The sequence below is a fragment of the Sycon ciliatum genome, chromosome 4 (assembly GCF_964019385.1).
Source record: "Sycon ciliatum chromosome 4, ocSycCili1.1, whole genome shotgun sequence".
NCBI lineage: Eukaryota > Metazoa > Porifera > Calcarea > Leucosolenida > Sycettidae > Sycon > Sycon ciliatum.
In genome coordinates this window covers 3,167,525-3,189,548 of record NC_088646.1, presented here as the reverse complement: position 1 = coordinate 3,189,548, position 22,024 = coordinate 3,167,525, and the positions used below count along the sequence as shown (strand labels likewise).

The following is a 22,024-nucleotide window of genomic DNA, read 5'->3' as shown; positions in this document are numbered from 1 at the left end:
TAGAGTTGCATTCACGTACGGTAAGTGCTGCACTGTACAGTCATGCATCTTGCGTAGCCGATGTGTTGCGCAGTACAGTGCCCGCACGCACGCTGTGCAGTGGCCAGGGATTGGGTACAGTGAATCGTGATGCTTGAACCAGAATACACCAGACACGAAAGTACACAGTGTTAGCTGTCATGTCAGGTCGTGATCTGGTAACACTGCACATTCACTGCAGCATTGCACCCACCCATGGGCCCGGTAACACAGTCCTGTGTAGGGTAGTTTGTTTATGAGCTTTTTGTGGCATCTTGCCCTTCCTTCTTTTCATGTCCAGTTTGGTTCTTGCTTTCAGTTCCTTCAAAACATGCTATGTAGGCTATTGCAGCTTTGACAATGTCTGTGTGCAAAACCTGAGAAAAAGAAGGCGGGTGAATGAGTAGTGTATTCCGGTACGAGTATCAGGAATGGTGCTCCGGCAAACTCACCAGTGCCACCAGTGGATATATGTTCGTCACCAGTGGGGAGGAGTGCAAGCATCTCATCTTGCAGAATGGCTCTATTTCTGCCACCCACCGGTTGCTGCCCAGCACTCTGTTCTCGGCAGGAAGAGGCTGATACAAGACTCTTGCTGCATGCTGGCCATGCCGCCAAGGCATGGCATATCCACTATCACTATCAAGCCGCCAGACACTAACGTCACCGTGCTGGCATGTCACTCAGTCAGCTTCTTGATAAATGCTCCCCTCCATGTTCCTGACCGGCACTGGCCGAAATACCCGTCTCTTGGACGTCACCGCTGTGGCCCAACAACAGCTTAGCGCCCCTGTTTGAGAAGCCATGGTGAGGATGCATGCCTATACAGGTTGTGACACAACCAGTGCCTTCAGTGGCAGAGGGAAGAAGCCAGCATTTCAGCTGATCACCAAGCAAAACCCACAAGGCGAGCTGGCTAGAAAGGCTATGGCAGCACTCGGTGCATCTTTTGAGGCATTACCAGCTGACATTTTCGCCTCCGTCGAGCAGTTCACTTGCGGCATGTACGGCTTCAACACCGCCACATCCATCAACGAAGTGTGATACCAGATGTGCTGCTCTCGCTCAACACAGTCCAGCTCCCTTCCTCTTTGCCAAGATGCGCTGTGCAAGCACGCTGCAAGAGCAAATTACCAGGCCAGCATCTGGCGCCGTGCTCTGGAAGCTTCCGCTGATATGACCCCACCACATAGCCCTGATCAAGGCTGGACCATTGGTTCTGGTGATGTTGTGGAAGTAGACTGGCTCAGCTTGGCACCAGCACCATCGAGCCTACTGATGGAATTTGTTTCGTGCGGGTGCACGACAGGCTGCAAGCACGGATATTGCTCCCGCCGGAGACAGCACTTCAATTGCGCGGATGCTTGCAAGTGCTCTCACTCGGGCCAGGAGTGTGAGAATGGGCAACCCATGGAGCTTCAGTTAACTGCAGAACTCAGTGAAGACGAGGATGAATACGAACAGCTTGGAATGCCCATCCAGAGAGGTACCGGGACGTGATTGAAGATTGAGTGCTGTTCATTAGAGTTCAGTGATGTACATTGCACATGTACATGTATACAAGAGAGATTGGAAGCTGTGTCCCAACTCCAAGCTAGGTTCACTTGTAGTATCCCTGCCTTGCTAGTACTGAACTGTAGCGACTACGCACTGCATGACTCTTGTCACTCCTTTGCTGACAAGCCTCCACAGCTGATCTCATCACTTCTCACCACTTGCGAAGAAGTAACATGGTTTTAGTTGTGTTCCCTTGCACTTGCTGGATTGCATACTACATCTTTGCTAGGTTAGATCATCGTGCTTGTATGTATCTTACGTGATACTAATACCCACGTATTGTACTATACCTCACTGACCATAACTGAGCATGAGGTCATGCCTACAGCCATGCCCTTTCTACATGTAGATCCGGTTTCGCCCATGTCCTCTACTCTCCTCCAAAGATCGTTTGCTTCTTCAGGGGCGTAGGAAGCAGATTTCCAATGGTCCGGCGGATGGCGGACAGCGTGACGTCATACATCACAAACCACAAGGTTTCATTCGGGCATATAATAATATTGAATATGGCACTTAGTCGAAGAACATAATGACTACAGCTGATGCATACTGATTCAGAATATTGGAATGAGCAGCGGCTAGACTAAATTTTTAGCTCCTGCAGGTCGCGAATTTTTTTAATTTTCAGCTTTGCCCAGTATGACTACTACAGTATTCACTTTGTCTTGAGGGTTAGACATGGGGAAGTTGCTGAAAGTAACAACGGGGAGCTTGTTAGCGTCACATGAGCACTGATCCCTCATTACGTCATCAGCGCTCGCTCGGCGAAATTCAAAAGTCGTCTTCCCGCTCGACTCGATCGCTTCTGGAGACTCGTTCTTGTTCGAGGGGTCTTCTCTTTCACCTACCTTCGTCTTGCCATCGAAAACTCGGCGTCGAAAATGAAGCCGGAGTGCCCCTTTACTGGTCATTGGGATTGTGTATTTTCTGTGACCTAATTATTTTCTGCAGGTCGACCTTTCTTGGCAACATGAAACAAATTCTGAATCGCTAATCCAGCAGTATAAGCCAGTGTTATGATGAGTCTGCCTCGTACACACTTGGCTGCAACAACACATAGTCTTCTGGGGTGACACAGTCTTTCAGGTCTGGTCCGGGTCGGTGACTTGTGCTGACGTTCAGTGTTGGCCGGGATCGGATCCTTTCTCTGGACATTCAGATGATTCTGAAACCCAGAATTATATAACGCACAAATGCGGCCGTGTATTCTGCCTCATTTCTGTGCATGTACATCATTTTTGTGTTGATCGGTCTGAGATCTTCTTAGATCAGGCAGAGTATTCTGCAATGTACAGTAGCTGCATGCCACAGCCAGCCCTATTATGATCTGATAAAACGGCTCGAATGACGCTTCAAAGTAGTTACAGTATTGTGTTTGACACACGCGGTCTTCTTGACACACGCGGTCTTCTTGTACACGCTCATGTACAGTGCTGACAACTGAAATCCGACCCCTGAGCGGTGCGCACACATTGCAAAGACCCAACACAGGATAGTAAAACTATGGAATAGAGACCGCTAGAATGTGAACGCATCGTTCAGGGGTAGGATTTCAGTTGACAGCACTGTATGTGCGCATGAACATTATGGACGTATTGGGCACTTTGTTTTTTCTTAATTTTTTCATACAAAAGAAAAATGGGTCCTGGAACTAAAAGTTACGCTATAATGTCCATTAACACCACCAGTTCCTAAACAATCAGCTCATGCGATAACATTGCACGACACTGACCGACGGTACTGACGTTCTACAACTGATATCTATACCTCTCCATATTCACCGTGTGTGGCCTCCTAATGGCTTGTTCCTCGCCGACAACTACGCTAATTTCCCTTAGTGGTGTATATGGAGATATATATATATATATAATAGATAATATCTCCCTAGCGTCAGCAATGTCGTCAGGTTGAGCACTCTTACCTTAGCGCGAACCCTTGCCGCTCGCCTTGTGCAACGCTCACTGCTCTTGGACCATTTCGAGCACTCTTGGCGGGGTTTGCAGCTGTTTATAAAAATGCTTTGCTTTACGGAAACGTAGTTCATTGCGAAGAGCTGCGCTTCGGTCCTCTGAGCTGTGCTGATGAGCTCTAACAGAGCGAAACAGTTGCTGTCCACAGACTTGAGTAATAGATAATATATGGAGATATATACACCACTAAGGGAGGGCATGCCTAAGACTGTGGGTGTACTGAAGAACGGGTAATTTTTGCGACGTAAAAACCCTAGCGAATTTAGCGATCGACTCATTTTCGCTTAAGTTTCAAGCCGCTAATCCGTCGAGACATTAGTAGTGCACTGGTGATCCGTGAGTAAAATCGCTGCAAATCGCTAAAATAAAACGTCGCTAACCGGTTGACAATGGGAAAACGCTAAAATTACCCGTTCTACAGTATATGGAGTAATGTGTAATATCTACTTACAGTCACAGTGGATAGTTACTTACAGTCGTGGATAGTTGCTTCATAACTCTACTTACAGTCGTGGATAGTTGCTTCATAACTCTACTTACAGTCGTGGATAGTTGCTTCATAACTCTACTTACAGTCGTGGATAGTTGCTTCATAACTCTACTTACAGTCGTGGATAGTTGCTTCATAACTCTACTTACAGTCGTGGATAGTTGCTTCATAACTCGTTTGCAATTGAGTAACTCGTTTCCATGTGATTTCTTCCAAAAACATTACAATTACCCAGAAAGTCCAATTTCAGGTTATGGTTACCATGGCAACCAGTGCTGATTTGTACTTTACTCCCTGTATGCCAGTCCATCTATCGAGTCGGCCAAAAAAATTGCTGGTGCCCTCTTGATCGGAACGAAAATTCACATTTTTGCCACTTGGCCCACAGACTACCTCTGGTAGGGCCCCTGTTGTGCATTACACACCCTTAGCAAACAACGGTAACGCTATTTGGTAACGCTATTTTCTTACGGTACTCGTACCTTGATCACCCAAATAGCGTTGAAGCTGCAGTGTAAAAACACCCAAATAGCGTTAAAGCTGCAGTGTAAAAACGTTATGTGGGCTGATTTATCGTTGCGATTTGGCCAAATATTGCATAGTCCGTACGCATTTCACCTTGTATCGAGAATATGGTGACATAAATGGTTGAACCGCGTGCGCGCGCGCGCGCGCGCGCGCGCGCGCGCGAAATAAAAGCTATTCTCGTGACAACAGCGTACTAAAAATAGCGTGCATCTAGCCAAAGGTCGAACCCAAATCACGGTATTTCCCCCAATATGGTAATATCGTTACAACATAACGTTTTTTTGCTAAGGCAAGTTACTGATGTCTAATAGCTGCAGGCTGTGTGTATTGCTATGGGTTTTGCTCAGTTCACGTTGCACTTTACCCTCTCTTTCTCTCCTTGTTGGATGTGACTGGCTGCAGTGGGGCAGGTCACAATACAATACCGTATTTCCCCGTAAGTTAGTTCTCCTCAATGACTTAGTACCCCCCTATAAAAAATACACTTTCCACTGCCGAGGTTATCACCCCGAAATACAGTCCCCCCCCCCCCCAAGATAAGTTAGTAAGTTCGTACCCGTCCTACATGTGCAGACACCGTACAGTACATACATCATATGCACGGACACTACAGTCCATTTCAAAACTATAAACGCGTAGTGTTTTGCAAAATGCGATGGGATTTATTTAAATATTTTTAGTTTTTCTCCAGATTCCGTCTCTGCATCGCTTCACAATTCTGGCTATATACTTTGTTTTCGCTACAATTGAAGTTTATTTTTAGGCCAGGTTTTCCGGTTTTACATGTAATTTCTGTTTTGAAGGGTTTGACCAGTTTGTTTCGGATTTTTGCTCCTGCTGAGACAGTGCTGCGTCCAGACCATCGCGGGTGCATTTTTGTTCGGGTCCTGGTAGCCTCGTGGTTTCGATCCGTGATTTCCAGCACAAGTGTGGGGCATTCGAATCCCATCACGCCTCCTGCCTTTTTTCTCTTCTTTTCTGCATGTTTTGGATCTTGTTGGGTGAAATACAGTAGGGATGATAATTATATTTTCTCTTATTGATATGATTTGAGCCCCCCTGTTCCCTTTCCGAAGAAAAGGAACACCTTTGACACCGTTGGAATTTGTCTCTCACGAAAAAATCCGTGTGTTAGATTACAGACACCTAACCACAAGTTGCACCAGCTCACGAAACATGGGGACAGAGATTCACTTTACTTGTTACGTTGGTATCAACACCAAAGAATCTGTGAAGACTGTATTCTGCTGACTGACGTTACACTGTATTGTCCATAATACACATGTAACGACAGCGCGACAAACTCATAACAAACCGAGCATAACACTCTCGTGAGAACGCTCGTAATAACACTGAACTAGACTAAGAAAGATGGGGCTAATATCCCTCAGGCTGCAAGATTGGGACGTTGTCCCGTTCTCAGAAGCTAGCGCTAGCCCAAGTCTACAATAGAGTAAGAGGTGAGAGCTGTCATGCATGCAGCGGAACAGCCAGTGAATAGAGAGTCCTGAGGGCTAAACCAACCATGAACAATACATAAAACCAGACACCATACATTATGAAACAAAGCTGGCTCCACAAGCTCAATGGTCTGTGAACTTTCAATTCCACACCGTGAAACACCTGCATCACAGAACACTTCGTGAAGTCGTCCAGTTCCACCTTTGGCCGGCCTGTTTTGGTAGGAGACTCGTTTTGAGCTTTGCCTTCAGAATAAATAAGATTTTCACCACCAACAAGATAGTAGCCACCTCCTCCCCAACTTCGCCTGACACAACGAGTGACAGTGGTTTCACTCACGCCAGTTGCAAGGTGAGTTCGACGACGAGGATTTCGGATACTCAAGCGTCGATCAAAATCCAGCTCTTGTTCGAAGAAACAATGAACACGACTAATCATATCTTTCTCGGCATCACTGAGATTCTTACGGGCCTTGGAAGCCATTACAGTCAGGCACTCAGAAAATGCAAGATTCAAGATTCATTTGAGACTTTCATTTCTTTTGAGACTTTCCTCTAGGCCTCAGCGGCTAATGCTAGCATTAAAAGTAGCATTAAAGGCCTTTTTTGGCAACTAGCATTGCTCTAGCATTGCAAGCAGGTTTTATGAGGTAAAAAGCATTAAAAGGGGCCTGGGGGCTAAAAAACCTTTCCAAGGCATACGCTGCAATGACCCATATGGTAATGTTTGCACCAATTATGGAGTCTGGGCCTCTTCTGGCACACAGCAAGTGCACAACAGGATTCAAGGGTACATATATGCCATACAGTAACAAAATGGGTACTCTTGGTCCGGCCACAATCAAAATACCGTTACCGCTAGCGTTATCGTCTCAATGCTAAGGGTGTTTATTTGGAAGCGCCAAACCTACACACACACACCATGGTGCCCTGTTTCATCTGATCGTGTCTACAATGAAATTATACACAAGACCATCCGGAAAAGTATTTCTGTACACCATTTTCTTTCCTTTTTATTGGTGCTGAAACTAGCATTAATGCTGCAAACGAGCACTCAACCTGGCATTAGCAACCAAAATAGCTAGCATTGCCAAAAGCATTTTTGCCCAAAAAAACTAGCATAAGCCGCTGAGGCCTACTTTCCTCACACCTTTTCATTTGCGACTTTGCGTGTTTTGCATCTTTTGTATTTCCCGCGGCGACGAAGAAAAACCTGAAAACACATCTGAAAACCAGAAAACACTCATGCAAAACTCACAGCTGTCGTGCGCTACAGTTAGGGGCTTTTCCACATTATTCGAAAAAATATTGGAAAGATGTGGATGTAAAACTCGATTTTTTTGGGGGAATGATGTTATTCTCAAAAATGGATAGATTTGAAAAAAATCTAAAAAAATTCAAAAATCACCCAATATGCGAAAATTATTCACCCGTTGCCATGGCAACAAGATGGCTGCCAAATTCATTCGAAGCAGGGAGTCGTAAAATACCGGTATTTTACGACTCCCTGATTCGAAGCATGTACAGTACATGTTGGCATCAGGGAACCATAATATGGCCTACAGGACATGTGCCCGTGTATGCATGCACATCATCATGCACTGCCGCGCCGCCTGCCGGCCCCATCCTATAAACGTAGTGCCGGGCATATTTCGAGACTGACAAGACTCAAGAGTCAGGTTACGTCAGGTGTGGGGCAAGCTCAAGTCTTGCCAGCAGAAGAAAAAAACCCTGTAGGCTAAAGTTTAGCTAACACTTGCAAAACTTTATGTTTTTTAAGAAAATCTGGCAAAAATCACGCCAAATTTGTTATTTTTGAAGAAAATCTGGCAAAAACCACGCAAACGTTGTTGTTTTTGAAGAAAATCTAGCAAAAATCACGAAAGATGCATTTTTACAACGGGGATTCATTTTTACCCCAAGATGCAAAAATTATGCAAAACATAATGTGATTGATTGATTGATTGATTTTATAAGGATTGTCCAAAGGCCGCAGAGGCCTATCGAGGGGCTCTCCTGTGTACTGTGGAAAAGCCTAGCTACAGTATGTACACTCGAGTACTCGTAGATCTACGTATGAGTTCACGCGTATAGTTTTGAAATGGACTGTAGAGTTGCGCAGGCTTCCCACTGCGTGTCATTTACCCCCCCCATAAAAAAAGTACTCCCCGAAAGATAGTACCACCCCCGAAAGTAATTAGTTAGTACTAGATCTACTCATGTGGCTGCTAAGTTCGAAAGTTACCGTAGTACGTAGATCTACTAACTTTACTTACGGGGAAATACAGTAATACACGTGTTCAGAATGTGCCGCAGGCCCGCAGCACAACACTCACCGTGTAATTGTCTTCACCAACGAACTTCACGACGAACTCGTCCACCCGCACCTTCACAAGCAGGACGCATCGCTTGCGAAGGTCTTCTAGCTTCTGAAGCTGGAGGAGAACGTCCTGGGGGCACGGTCGAAACTGGCTGGCATCCATGTTGAACAAAATTACTGTCGATACCGGCACTCACAAACTTGCTCGCTAGTAATAGTACTGACGCTGATTCTCACTGTGTAGCTACACAACAACAATTACGAATACGAGAAGTCATCTTCCACAAAGGAGCACAGAGTGGGGTCGGGACCGCATATGTGCAACAATACATGAAACAAGACTGAGGACCAATACAATAATAATAATCGGTATGTCTTATTAATTATTAGCATTGCGGTAGCGCAGATACCGGCAAGAGAGAGGACGTACTGACAACACTCGACAGTCCGCCGATAGTCCGTCGATACACACAACTGCATGGCTTGTGCATGTAAGTACATGTGTGATGTAGGTAATAGTAACTCACGGTTGTTTGTCTTCTCACCGGCCTTCAAGCGCTCAGTAATTAATTATTTCGACGAGCAGCTGCTTTGAGAAAGGTCCCCGCCTCGCTGCGCTCGCCGGCGCCGATTGCTGTACGGCTTGCTCGCGTTGGCACCGCCGGAACGATATGGAGGAAACCAATGCAGACGACAGGTCGATTTTGCCTGTGGGCTATAGTATAGAGTCTGAGAGACAACAGTGCAATTCCGATGGGCCGATGGCAATGTCGAAGATGTCAAGGCCCGGAAGCTGCGCGTCCAAAAACCGACTCCACGCTGACGGTAAACAAGGAGAAAGAGAGAAGGATAATATCCAGAGGCCGATATTATAATTCACGACAATAATAAGTCAGTGAGTTGGAGGATGGGAAGGAACAACATCATGGCTGTGTCGCTGTAGAGTGTAGTGTAGGCTCGCGGTGCGGGAAGCCTCGCCGTCCCCAATGCACGGTCAACGGACAGTAGAATGATCTACTACCGGTAGTAGCACTAGCAGCAGCCTAGGCTAGCAGCCAGGCCTAGCCTAGGCTAGGGCACAGTCAGTAAGAGTACTAAGACTGAGACTTGAGAGCAAGACCAGCCAGTACAGACTAGAACGACGTAGATCTACTTGTACTTGTAGTCTTGAACTTTAGTTGAAGTTGTACACACTTGTAGACTAGATGATAGATCACGCAAGGATAGCGGATCACAGGGGGTAGGCGTCGGCGAGCATTATCAGTGCGTGTGTGCGTGTGTGCGACGACGTTTGATCTTGTGACAGACCTTTGCGAAAAATCGAAACCACCAAGGTCACCGCCCAATGACATAGTCCTAGGAAGTACCAAGTAGATCTACAATCATGACAATAGGACGTGGAAAAAAGGACCTGCGAGAGAGGGCGTGCGTGTGTAAGTGTGCGAGATCGTGATCAAGAGACACCGCGCCGACTATCACACATCATAGACAGTCAGCCTAGCTTCAGCTTCAGCTCTACCACCAGCATGTAGATCTACCACTGGCACTGGCACTGGTCCAACACTGCCGGTACGAGTAGATCTACTACTAGTACTAGTAGTACTACCAAGACACCAAGAAGTCTTGTATGTCTACGTAGAAAGTACCGGTAGTTGGATCCATGTCAAGGCGCCACCGCATACTCCTACTACTACGGTCCTAGCGCGTTTTCATTATCTTGTAAAAGAAGGTACATTGTACATTGTACATGTAGTAGGTGGCTGCTCCTACATGACCGTAGTCCTAACGACGTAACGGCTCGGGCTTCCTCACTGACCTCACTCCTCAGTGCCCGGCTGCTGAGCATGAGGCTGCTGAGTCAGTGCTGACTGAGTGAGTCATTTGTGAAGTAATAGTGACAATTACACAATGATTATGTAGTTGACTGACTCAGTGACTGGGCCATGGGCTAACATTAGTATACTACATTGTACTATTAGTATTAGTAACAACACGAGTCACGACTGCTCTGTGCTGTCCCAGTGTCTGGGCAGGAAGAATGCAGGCCCATCCATCGTCTAGTCTGGGCAAATATAATTACATGCAAGATATTAGATGATTTGATTGCACTAAAATCCTGAGGAGTGAGGGCAGTCACAAACAGGGTACTACTCCCTCACTCTTCTTCAGTCCCTGGTCTCATAAGCTGAAAGTGAAAAGAATTTGAAACTCGGATGTTGAGCCATAAACAAAACTGACAGAGTACTGAGACATTCGACGTCCTGACACCTAGCTTCAACACATCTCCGTAGCGCTAACCGACAGCCTTCCAACTGTTAGTGTTACTTGGAAGGTTCAAGGTTACGAAAAGACCAAAGCGGGGAAGGCAAGCGCAACGAAAACAAGCAAAAGCTACAGTCCCAACGGAACAAAGAATGTCGATTGTTACTGGACGATGACGAGACCAGTACGATATTTGACAAAGCGGTCTAACTACAATTCGAAGCAGCAAAGCAGCACACCACCCAACTTGGGTGGGTCATCAAAGATAAGTAAAGAAATGGGAAACTTTGCGACAACGAATTGCACAAGCTTTGACCGCTTTGGTCTTTTCGTAACCTTGAACCTTCCAAGTTGGAAGGCTGTCGGTTAGCGCTACGGAGATGTGTTGAAGCTAGGTGTCAGGACGTCGCAATGTCTCAGTACTCTGTCAGTTTTGTGCCTAGTTATTGCACTTTCTGACTGGATAAAGTATCATGTTACAGTGATGGAGAGTTACTCTTAACTCGTATCCATAATGAAAAGAATTTCCTGATTGTTGGCACTGCTTGCATTGGCGTACAACACAATTGTGGCAGTTTAGTCTTCTACTACTACAGGTACAGCAGCAGCAGCAGCAGCAGCAGCAGCAGCAGCAGCAGCAGCAGCAACAACAACAACAACAAATCTCTTATTGGCCACAGGCCATCGTGAGAATAAAATATTTCAAACAACAACAACAACAACAAGCTATCGTGAGAATAAAGTCATTAAAGATTTGAAACTGCAACAACACCCTAAAAATAATAATTGCATTGTGGTGTACGTGTGTGTGTCTCAAACATCACCATGGTTACCAGTGGCAAGGACTTCCAGAAACAGACAGCAGAGTCACTGATCAGACTGGGGATGAACACCTAGTCCAGCTGGCTGTGTGTGTGTGTGTGTGTGTGTGTGTGTGTGTGTGTGTGTGTGTGTGTGTGTGTGTGTGTGTGTGTGTGTGTGTGTCTCAGTGTATCTATGACGAGAAAAAGATTACCGTACATGGCGCCGATCTTGGATAGTGAAATCCGGCCACTGACCTCTACATTATACCATGCGCAGCACTGGTAGTTTTTTCATGCAACTCACTTCGCATCCTGCATACTGTAATTGCTACTTTTACAAATTTTCGGTGTGCTTATATTTTCGGTACTTCCGGTGCATCAGTTCACATCTAAAATTTCAATACACCGAACAAACAAACACTAACACACGTAATCCAATACTGCAATAGGGGACTGCTTCTCTGTACCTAAATTTTCTGTTCACCTAAACCTGGCCTTTTGCCCTCATACTGAAAATATTGAGCACCTAAAATTTCTGAAATTAGAGTAAGGTACGTTCGGGCCTGATTGGAAATTTTTATTTCCATTGCTATCAGGTTCGGCCTCATTTTCTCTGTGCTGCGCTGATGAGTTCAAAAAGAACGAAACAGCATGCTGTCCGCAGATTGAAATTAGAGTACTCATTTTTCGACATGAGTATGCAGGATCAGGATGCGAGGTGAGTTTCACAGAAAAGCAGCAGGGCTAGGGTGTCAATGGCCGCTTGACAGTTTGGCCGCTGGGTCAGACTTCACTGGCCATACAGTACAGTACAGTCAGCTGTGATACTGCACACAAGCCACAGCCAGCAATAACGATAATGTCGTGCTTTCTGCCTTGAGACGTTTAGATACATTCTGTTAAAAGATAATACAGGCCAGAATGGATGGAAACGCAATAAAATGACGCCAGGGAAGGAAAATGAAACCTGGGAAAAGAAGAAGAACACTAGAAAAGGTGTGCAAGTACATGTACAGGGCTGGCAACTGAAATACGACCCCCTAGGCCCCTGAACGGTGGGTTCACATTCTTTGCGATGTGAGCGCTCCGCTCAGGGGGTCGGATTTCAGTTGTGGTACATTCAGGGAGTACCGTACAGTCACTCAGAGAAAAAATTGTAGTACATGTACTGCTGTCAACTTGTTAGCCAATACAATGCCAGTGATGCTGAGGACAAGCTGAATCATTCTGCAGCAGTGTGGCCTAACTTGTAAAGTTCGATCCTTGAACTTTGTTACTTATTTCGAGCACACACACCCAACATGCGAGAGCATTCTATTTTGACGTCACTTCTTGGGAACATAAACAACAAGAACAAAGAAATGCAAATCACTCCAGATTATCAGCACTGGACGGAAGGTGCTAGAAGCAGTAGAAGAAGAGAGAAGGATCCAGAACCGGATGTGTACAATACGATGACAAGCTAGACCACATAGTCATAGGTTGGTTGATCATGAACGCGTGTCATGTGCAGGTAAGCCGTACATGGGTGGAGTGTCATGCGATGGCATAGCAAGGCACTAGATGACTGTGCATGGTAATTACAAGCAACACATATAACTCATGTGTAGCACATGCAACATCTCCCCCCTTAGGAAAGAAATCGGAGGAATACTCAAAGAACAAAGCACGATAATGTCGAGACTGAAAAACAGCTGCGACAAACTTGCAAGAAATCGCATGATAACTCTGAGAGAGACGGAGAGACTGTCAAATCTCTTCAATGAGGCGACTGGGGGCATGTCGGGCACGCTGCGGCCGGCCGGGTGCTGGAGGACTATTGGGAATCTCAACAGACTCCGGTGGACTAGCGGGCAGGAAACTGATGCCGGTTGTGACGGATCGTGCCGCTGGGTACTGCAATCAGCAGAGACCGATCAGACAGCGATGACTTAACAGTCCCTTCTCTCTGCTGATCTGCAATCCACACGCTATCACCAGGTTGCAGTGGCTGGAGAGGCTTGGTCCGGTGACGTGTATCAAAGTTATCCTTTGACTGTGCTCGACGATGTTGCTCCCACTCCCTCAGCTTCTTACCTGCAGGGAGCGTCGGCAGGAGAGTGGAGGGTTCCACCGGTAGCGTACCACGGAGGCTGCGGCACATCAGTAACTGTGATGGCGAGAACCCGCTCTGAAGTGGCGTACTACGGTAGGTGAGGAGAGCCAGTTGGAAATCGTCCGACTTCGCTAGAAGCTGCTTGATAGTGCGCACTGCACGCTCTGCTTCCCCATTGCTTTGCGGGTGATGCGGAGAGCTCGTCACGTGATCAAAGTTCCATTGACAGCTAAACCGGGCGAACTCATCACTTGCATACTGCGGCCCATTGTCCGTGATGAGAGTCTCAGGCACACCGTGCCAGGCGAAGATGGCTTTCATAGCAGTGATGACAGAGGCAGACGTGGTGGAACGGAGAGGCAAGGCTTCAACATAGCGCGAGTAGTAGTCGACAACTACCAGGTATGTTGTGTTACCGAATTGACACAGGTCAGAACCAACTCGCTGCCACGGGAGTGAAGGAAACTCAGTCGGTCGGAGAGGTTCAGGAGGTTGGCTACGGTGCTGACAGCATGTGCGACATTGCGTAACAGCGGAAGCGACGTCATTCTTCCAGGACGGCCACCAGACAGATTGGCGGGCCTGCGCCTGGCACTTGACGATACCGTGATGAGCAGACGTGTGCAACTTGCGGATGACCATATCACGCAGAGATGCAGGCACAGCCACACGTGCACCATAGAAGATACGACCGTTGGCAACAGAGAGATGCTGGCGGGCGGCAAAGTATGGGAGGAAGTCAGCAGGGACGTCCTTGCTGTGGTCAGGCCAGCCAGACTGAACAAACTTAGCAACTTGCTGCAGGACGCGGTCAGCCTGGGTGGCATCTCGTAGGGCAAGCGAGAATCCAGACGACATGTACTCTTCGCCAGCTGAATCGGCAAGAGAAGCGATCTCGTCAGTCAGAACAGACGAGGTAGAGACGGTGGTAGGTAGTGGTGCACGAGAGAGAGAGCATCGGCCACAACGAGATCACGGCCGGGTACATGCTCGGCAGCGACGTCGAAACGAGCCAGTCAAAGTAGCAGACGCTGGCAACGAAGTGGCACTCGATCTAGATCACGGCTGTTTACCAGGGGAACCAAGGGCTTATGGTCAGTATGCACCGTGAATGGCTTGCTACCAACGAGATACTGGGCGAAGTACTCACATCCCCAGACGATGGCTAGACATTCTTTTTCAATCTGCGCATAGTTGCGCTCGGCGTCGCTGAGAGATCGGGAGGCGTACGCGACAGGTTGCCAGCCAGCTGACTGCTGCTGGAGGAGAACAGCTCCCAGACCATAGCCACTGGCATCAACACGCAGAAGAGTTGGCTTAGAGACGTCGTAGAATGCTAGGCACGGAGACTGGCTAGCGAGTTGGTTGAGTCGTTGGAAAGCTTCTTCTTGGAGAGCATCTCAACACCACACTGTGTCAGCGCGGAGGAGCAATCGGAGCGGCTGAGAAACGGTGGCCATTTCTGGCAGAAACTTGCTGAGATACCCAGCACGCGACGTAGTGCAGGGAGATCGGCTGGTGCCTGGAGCTCGGAGATAGCGGTGAGGCGCTGCTGACTGGGGCTGACTCCATCAGCGGAGACGACATGGCCCAAGAACTCAACTGACGGTTGGCGAACATGTTCCTTGTCGGGGTTAAGGGCGACACCAACATTGCGCAGGATTGATCGGACCTTCTCCAAGGTAGCATCGTGCTCCTCGACTGTCGCACCAAAGACCAGGATGTCGTCCATGAAGACGCACACCCCTGGAAGGCCATCCAGGTATTGCATTAACTTGCGCTGGAATATTTCTGGCGCCGATGTTATGCCAAACGGAAGCCGGCGGAAGTAGTAACGTCCAAATGGCGTGATGAACGTGGTGAGCTTAGCTGTTTCGGCATCAAGAGGCACCTGCCAGAAACCTTTTGCTGCATCCAGGGTGGTGAAGCATGTTGCGCCACTCAGCTTCGCCAATGGCAATGTCTCGTTGACAGTGGGCAGGATGAAGGTTTCGCGCCTGACCGAAGCATTCAGACGTCGCAGATCTACGCAGATCCGGACGTCGCCGTTCTTTTTGGCAACGGGCACCATGGGTGCGCACCAGTCCGTAGGCTCTGTGATCTTTGTAATGACATCGGCAGCTTCCATGCGGACAAGCTCTGCTTTGACCTTCGGCAGGATCGGAATCGGCACGCGACGAGCTGTTGAGCACTGGTATGGAGCGGCATCAGGCCTCAGAGCGATCTTGACGGGCTCACCCAGCATGCGTCCAAAAGGTGGCTGCTTCGCTTCTGAGATGCCTTTGAACACAAAACCCATTGCTTGTGAGGCTTCGCGACTCAGGAGGTTGGATTTGCCCCGTGTCAGAACGTGAATCTCCAGCTGGTGCTGCGAGGAACTGAGCTTTGGGCTGGACAAAGTTGCGCTGAATGTGCCTTTGCAGTCGATGCTATCACCATTGGCTCCTGTCAACCGTGTTGTAGGAGAGCTCAGAGGCGGTGGTGACTTGAGGGATTCGTATGTTGCTGGAGTAATCACAGTGATATCCGCTCCAGTGTCAATCTTGAACGGTACGGACTTCCCGTACAACAGCAGATCACACATCCATGGACTGCTGCCTGATGCGATACTATCTAAATCCAAGTAGGCCCAATCCTCAGTCACACCCGGATCGTCCTGTGTGGCCAGAGAATGTGCACCAGAGCTACTGGATTGCCTGGAAGATGAGTGTGACCCCTTCTCGGATGAGCGACACACACGGGCGTAATGGCCTTTCTTGGAGCAGCTGCGGCAGGTAACATCCCGAGCAGGACAGCGGTCGCGGGTATGGGACTTACCACCACAAAACATGCAGAGATTGTGAGACTGACTGCCGGCAGGTCCATCAGACTTACTCTTGAACGATCCTGTGCTCTTACGAGGAGCAGCAGAAGCACCAGCGACAGCGGCTGACGCAGGTGTAGCACTGGCATGGCCGCGCTGTGAGGCGACTTGCTGGCGGACGAGCTCGTACACGCGAGCTTTCTCTGTAGCCTTTTCCAAGGTCAGATTGTCCGTCAGCTGCAAGTCCGTTGCTAATTTCTCATCTAGCAAGGTGGCAACGAAATGGTCACGAATGCGATCGGATTTGTAGTTTCCGAACTCGCATGTCTCAGCTATCACGTGCAGACGTGGGAGAAACTCTTCCACCGTCTCACCTGGACGCTGCGCTGCACGCTCGAACACCATCCACTCGTGGAATAGGTTCGTCTTCGGGGTGAAATAGTCACCAAACTTCTTGAGCATTAATGCCATTTTGTCGAAGTCTTTCTTATCAGCGTCTGCGTCAAACTGAAGCTGCAAGAACACAGGCTCAGCGTCCGGACCCAACGCATATTTCAGAGCTGCTACCTGGACCTCACCATCTTCCTTGTGAAGCTTAATAGCAAGGCGGTAGGTCGAGAATCGTTCTCGCCACAGAGGCCATTTCTGCGCGGGGCAGAAAAGTCGAAGCGGTCAGGGACCGGGGCTGTGCGGGTTGACATTATTCTGACACCATGTAAAGTTCGATCCTTGAACTTTGTTACTTATTGTGAGCACACACACCCAACATGCGAGAGCATTCTATTTTGACTTCACTTTTAAAAAAAAGGCTTGGGAACATAAACAACAAGAACAAAGAAATGCAAATCACTCCAGATTATCAGCACTGGACGGAAGGTGCTAGAAGCAGTAGAAGAAGAGAGAAGGATCCAGAACCGGATGTGTACAATACGATGACAAGCTAGACCACATAGTCATAGGTTGGTTGATCATGAACGCGTGTCATGTGCAGATAAGCCGTACATGGGTGGAGTGTCATGCGATGGCATAGCAAGGCACTAGATGACTGTGCATGGTAATTACAAGCAACACATATAACTCATGTGTAGCACATGCAACATAACTGAATCTCACAAAGCCAGTATGACTTCCACAGATGTACCCTGAACATATTCTGCCGTCACACAGTGGTGATTGTACACATTTGCCACTTGAAGAAACAAAGCACAATGTTATGTCAGCTGGTGACTCAGTGTCCTTTCCTTCATCAGAACAATGAGTGCTGCAGTGCATGTTGTTGGGTTAAGGCCAAGTTTGACTGAGTTTGGCACATAACCATGGGACATGATTCACACGATATATTATAGTGCAGTGGTGTTGTCAAGCTAGCAAGGTCAACCAAGGAATACTGGCAACAGGCTAGTGCCGTGGGCTTGCAGGAAGCGATAGCCAAGCTGCATACAACCGCTACACACATGGTAGAAGTTGTCCAAATGGACACTGCCACTGCCACCACCAACAACACACACACACACACACACATACACACACACATACACACACACACATACAGTGCGGTGCCAGTGTGTGCTGCTAGTGCCAAGACGCTTAGCGGCGAGTGGTGCAAGGACATACGGCACTCACAGGACAGTCTGTGGCTGGTTGGCAAGCACCAGCACAGTGTGTAGGCCGCACCGAATGATTGCTACCCGATGGCAAGGTGTTGGAGACACGCACTGAAACACGAACACAGTTTTCGGCCCAGCGGAGTTCAACTTCACCACAGTGTTCATGCATGCGTCGATGTGACAATACCATCGTTACCATCCAACTCACCAGCACACTGTTCTTCTTACTGCAATCGACACGGTGATCAAAGTAAGTGCACGGCCAGCCAAACTGAAAACAGGAACACGTCCGTCGTCCGGCCAAACCAGAAGACTTCCATCTAGCCAGAGCCAGGCTCTCCAGGGTTCTTCAAACCCCTGATGGAGAGGTCATAGACAACCTCCTCCACCTTACGTACGTCGTACTTGAGGCCATCGTAGCGCCTGCGCAGGAAGTCGTTCTTCAGGTTGAGCAGCTGGAAAGCGCTGTTCATCTCATTGATGAACGCTGCAATCTGTACAGGCCGCTCGACATCACCATGTACAACAGAATTGACAGCAAGACGGGACTGCAGCGACGACCAGAGAAACACGAGACAACAAAGGAATAAAGAAAGAGAAAATTTAGGATGAGCATCAAGGGAATTATTCACCATGAACTGCATGTAGAATCATCCAGATCACAAGACACAACGCGTCAGTACAAACATACCATACTCGCTGGACCATACAATGGAGTGTGTAACTTTGGTGTTAACTTCAGGCCCAAAACCCCGACAGCACACAATATTTCAGGTCAGAAAAAAAGAAACAAAATTCACAGTTCGCGTTAGACTCGGCTAGAGGCCGAGTTTTCTGCATCCGTAGGGACGCCACCACCCTCCGTGGATCAAGAAAATGTGGTTTCAAATAAAATTTGGGAACATTGGCCAAGTTATGGTTAACTTAATACTGGCTGCAACGTACTACTGAATTGGATGGCAGTACTCCATCTGCATAGCCTACCTCATGCTATTCCTGTCGCGGTCACAGATCTGCCCACATGTGGATGAGCAGGACCATCACATCTACATTACTGTGGCACTGGCACTGGCACCGTCATGGTTCTGTTGGTATTGATACATAGTATTACTATATACCACAACCACCATGTCAGCTTGACCAGTGGTTGTGTGTACTGAGGTTGCCCAGTGGCCGTCTGTGCTGGCACAATCGTCGATTTCACTGACACAGGATCTCTCTACTTCCTCTTCTGTGTTCTGCTACGTCCCGATCAGCAGATGTCGCTTTTGCTGCACTGCCACCTTGGCATAGCAAGCGTAATAGAAAGCCAACATCTTGTTTGAACATTTCCTCGACTCGTGGACAATCGCATATTCCATGATTTGCTTTGAAGTTTATTTGCGCTCACATGCTATGCCACTTTCGGAATATCGGTCATTGCTTGGTCACACAGTATCAGTTCTCCCAGGCATCTTGAAGGAGTGTGTTACATACTGTAAAAGTCGGTGTATACGCCCTCCCCCCACCCCCTGTGTAAAAGCCCAGTCAGGGGAAGTCAAACTTTTGTTTCAAGATAGCGTCCATGCCCCATGTACGCGCCCAGGTGTGTACGCGGTTCAAAGTATGGTACGGTATCTGTCATGCGCGTATGCAGTATTCCAGTTTTACTGTATATTGCTATTTATGGACTGTGGGCCAGCACAAAGCTGACCTACGGGACTACGCGAAGATGTAAAACACACGTGCTGGGGTTGAAGGTGTACAGTCACCTACCTGTGCCTATATATTTGGCATAGTGCATCCATATGTAATTTGACCCCGCTTCCTATTTCACACCTTCGCGTACGCACATGCACCTCGCATGCACCAGCGGTAACTGTTGCGTGCCTGTGCTGTTTACATGCCTACTCTGTTCCCCGTGTTCTGCTCTTCTCCTTCTGTCTTCATCAAGTATAGTTTGTAATTCCTACCTGAGTGTGATGGTCGTGTTGGACTGAGAGAGTGTGCATGGGCATTTACCCTTAGTGCTGTTGCAGTAACGCAACAGAAGGCAGCCAAGTTTGGGTGAGAGACCTGTTTTCCTGACTCTCCTTGCGTGACTTCATCACTTTCGTAGATTATTTGCTAAAGTGAGCTCAGATAGAGTCCAGATCCTTTCTGGCTGCCTTTCAAGTTTTATCATGAGTTCTGCTGCCCCCGCTAGCGCTTCTGAACCTGCAAAGAGAGCTTCCTTTTCTAGGGAGAAGAAAGTCAATGTGCTAGCCTGGTTCGACAAGACTGGTCAAAACGCTTCGGCCACAGCAAAGCAGTTTTGTCGGGCATCGAAAAGAGTGCGAGAATGGAGGAAAGCAGGAGCTGACATTATGAAGATGCTTGTGGGGAGCCGCACTACTGGATTTGGAAGAACGTCCTTCTTCTCGGCAATGGCAAAGCGGCTGCACGATGAGTTCCGACAGCAGCGCGCGGAAGGAAAAAATACAGCGATGGTGGTTTGTTACTCAAGCCAAAGTCCTTGTATTATGGCAGAAATGGATCCTGGAGCTGCGTCGTCATTCAAGTTCTCTTAACACTGGCTCAGGAGATTCTGTGTTCGCATCAATGTCGGCTTCCGAAAAGAGACGCAAGTGTCCCAAAAAGCTCCACAGGACCACAGGCACTAGCGCAGACAATCGTTCAATGTGACGAAGTGCTCCATGCCACAAGAAAGTAGGGAGTGTTCTTGCCAAGCGATATTGCGAACATGGACTAAACCCCTCTGCCAGCCACTTGTCTTGCACGATGGAAAAACATTTGACAAGACTGGTGCGAAGGAACTGTGGTGTACATCAGGTGGCTAGGGTTCGGACAAGAGATAAAGCACAGTTTAGCTGACTGCTTTCGCAGATGGTAAGAGCCGTGTTCGTCCGCTCATTGTGTTCCCTGGCCAGAGCAAGCGAATCTCTAAAAAGGAGAGAGATGCTCGGGGCCCTAGAGTTCAAGTCATGTTCCAAGCCAATGCGCGGAGTGACGGAACTGTGATGAAAGAATGGGTAGAGTCAGAGTGGAGCAACGTCTTTACGAACCCCGCACCAGTATCCGCAACTGACAAGCTGCTTGTCATGGACATGCACCGCGCTCAGCAGTCCGACGACGTCAAGCAATTGCTCACACAGCGGAAGACCTCTTCCGTTGCTGTGCCTGCTGGCTGGGCACGGGTCAATTTCAGCCACTGGAGGTATCGATCAACAAGCCATTCAAGGGTGCCGTCTCGCGGCGAACAACACGAGGAGCACCAGCATGAGAATCTGCAGCTGTATACCGATGGCAAGATCTCTGCGTCAGAGAGCCATGTGCTGATCACTACATGGGTTGCAAATGGATAGCACTAGATCTGTGGCGACAAAGATATGATTGTTCGCTCATTCAAGAAATGTGGCATCTCCATGAATTCGGATGGTAGTGAAGTGGATACAGTTATTGAGCAACTGCAGGCCAGGAGTCAGCTGCTGAGGGCAAGCAGGCTGGGAGTCAGCTGCTGAGGGGGTGGTGAGGCCCCAGGTTGGCTACAAGATCGATGATCTCCCATGCCCAACGCCAGTATGATAGAAGGATAATATCTCTAGCTCCATGCTGCATCATGTCTGTTTGTTTCAGCTACACATTCCTCTAGTAACAGATGTAACATCTAGCGCAGTAGACCTCACTGGACAAGACGAACGGTTTAAGAGGGAGAGATTCTAGCAGCTAGGAGTGTACGAGAATAGCATAATACTAAGAGTACTTCCAGACGATCAATTGCACAACGAGCAGCCCATGGACACTGGAATTGGTAAACACTGGTACGGCCATGGCCGCACCAGCCGTACCATTGTCGCCTGCCCTGGCAAGGAGAGAATTTCAACAGTTTTATACCAAGTATACGCCCGGGTCCAAAAGAACACCCGTGCCCTTGTATACGGCCAGGAAACCGTGCTTGCTATTTCATACGCCCCGGGGCCTACGTGGGCCTTTACATTTATGTCTTTATGGTGATGTCCACCTGTTCATGGCATACCCACACGTGTCAACTCCATGTGGTCTTGTACTATCAACTATGTGTATAACTTGATTAGTTTTCAACAGAATGCTGAGCTCAGTGAGAGCACTCTTG

General features: G+C 48.2%; 4 protein-coding genes across 5 annotated transcripts in view; all 4 read right to left on the bottom strand.

Annotated features, from left to right (window-relative positions):
* The window catches only part of LOC135813923 (uncharacterized), a 60,378-nt gene extending 50,963 nt beyond the window's left edge, over nucleotides 1-9,415 (bottom strand). The window contains exons 1-2 of one of the 2 annotated variants that reach the window (XM_065326951.1): nucleotides 8,871-9,415; nucleotides 8,360-8,587 (exon numbers count right to left, since the gene is read on the bottom strand). In XM_065326951.1, coding sequence (XP_065183023.1) covers nucleotides 8,360-8,506 — 147 coding nt within the window. In that variant the 5' untranslated portion in view covers nucleotides 8,507-8,587; nucleotides 8,871-9,415. Of the gene's footprint in view, nucleotides 1-3,496; nucleotides 3,635-8,359; nucleotides 8,588-8,870 lie in introns of those variants that run through there. The other variant, XM_065326952.1, reaches the window with a different exon arrangement.
* A 3,839-nt stretch (nucleotides 9,416-13,254) lies between these two features.
* LOC135813369 (uncharacterized protein K02A2.6-like) lies at nucleotides 13,255-14,361 on the bottom strand. The gene has a single exon (XM_065326468.1). The coding sequence runs from the start codon at nucleotides 14,359-14,361 to the stop codon at nucleotides 13,255-13,257; it is 1,107 nt and encodes a 368-aa protein (XP_065182540.1).
* Nucleotides 14,362-14,839: 478 nt separating this feature from the next.
* Nucleotides 14,840-16,777, bottom strand: LOC135813367 (uncharacterized protein K02A2.6-like). Its single transcript, XM_065326466.1, has one exon. The coding sequence runs from the start codon at nucleotides 16,775-16,777 to the stop codon at nucleotides 14,840-14,842; it is 1,938 nt and encodes a 645-aa protein (XP_065182538.1).
* Nucleotides 16,778-17,455: 678 nt separating this feature from the next.
* The window catches only part of LOC135813922 (translin-like), a 13,659-nt gene continuing 9,090 nt past the window's right edge, over nucleotides 17,456-22,024 (bottom strand). The window contains exon 6 of the mRNA XM_065326949.1: nucleotides 17,456-18,461. Coding sequence (XP_065183021.1) covers nucleotides 18,234-18,461 — 228 coding nt within the window. The 3' untranslated portion in view covers nucleotides 17,456-18,233. The remainder of the gene's footprint in view (nucleotides 18,462-22,024) is intronic.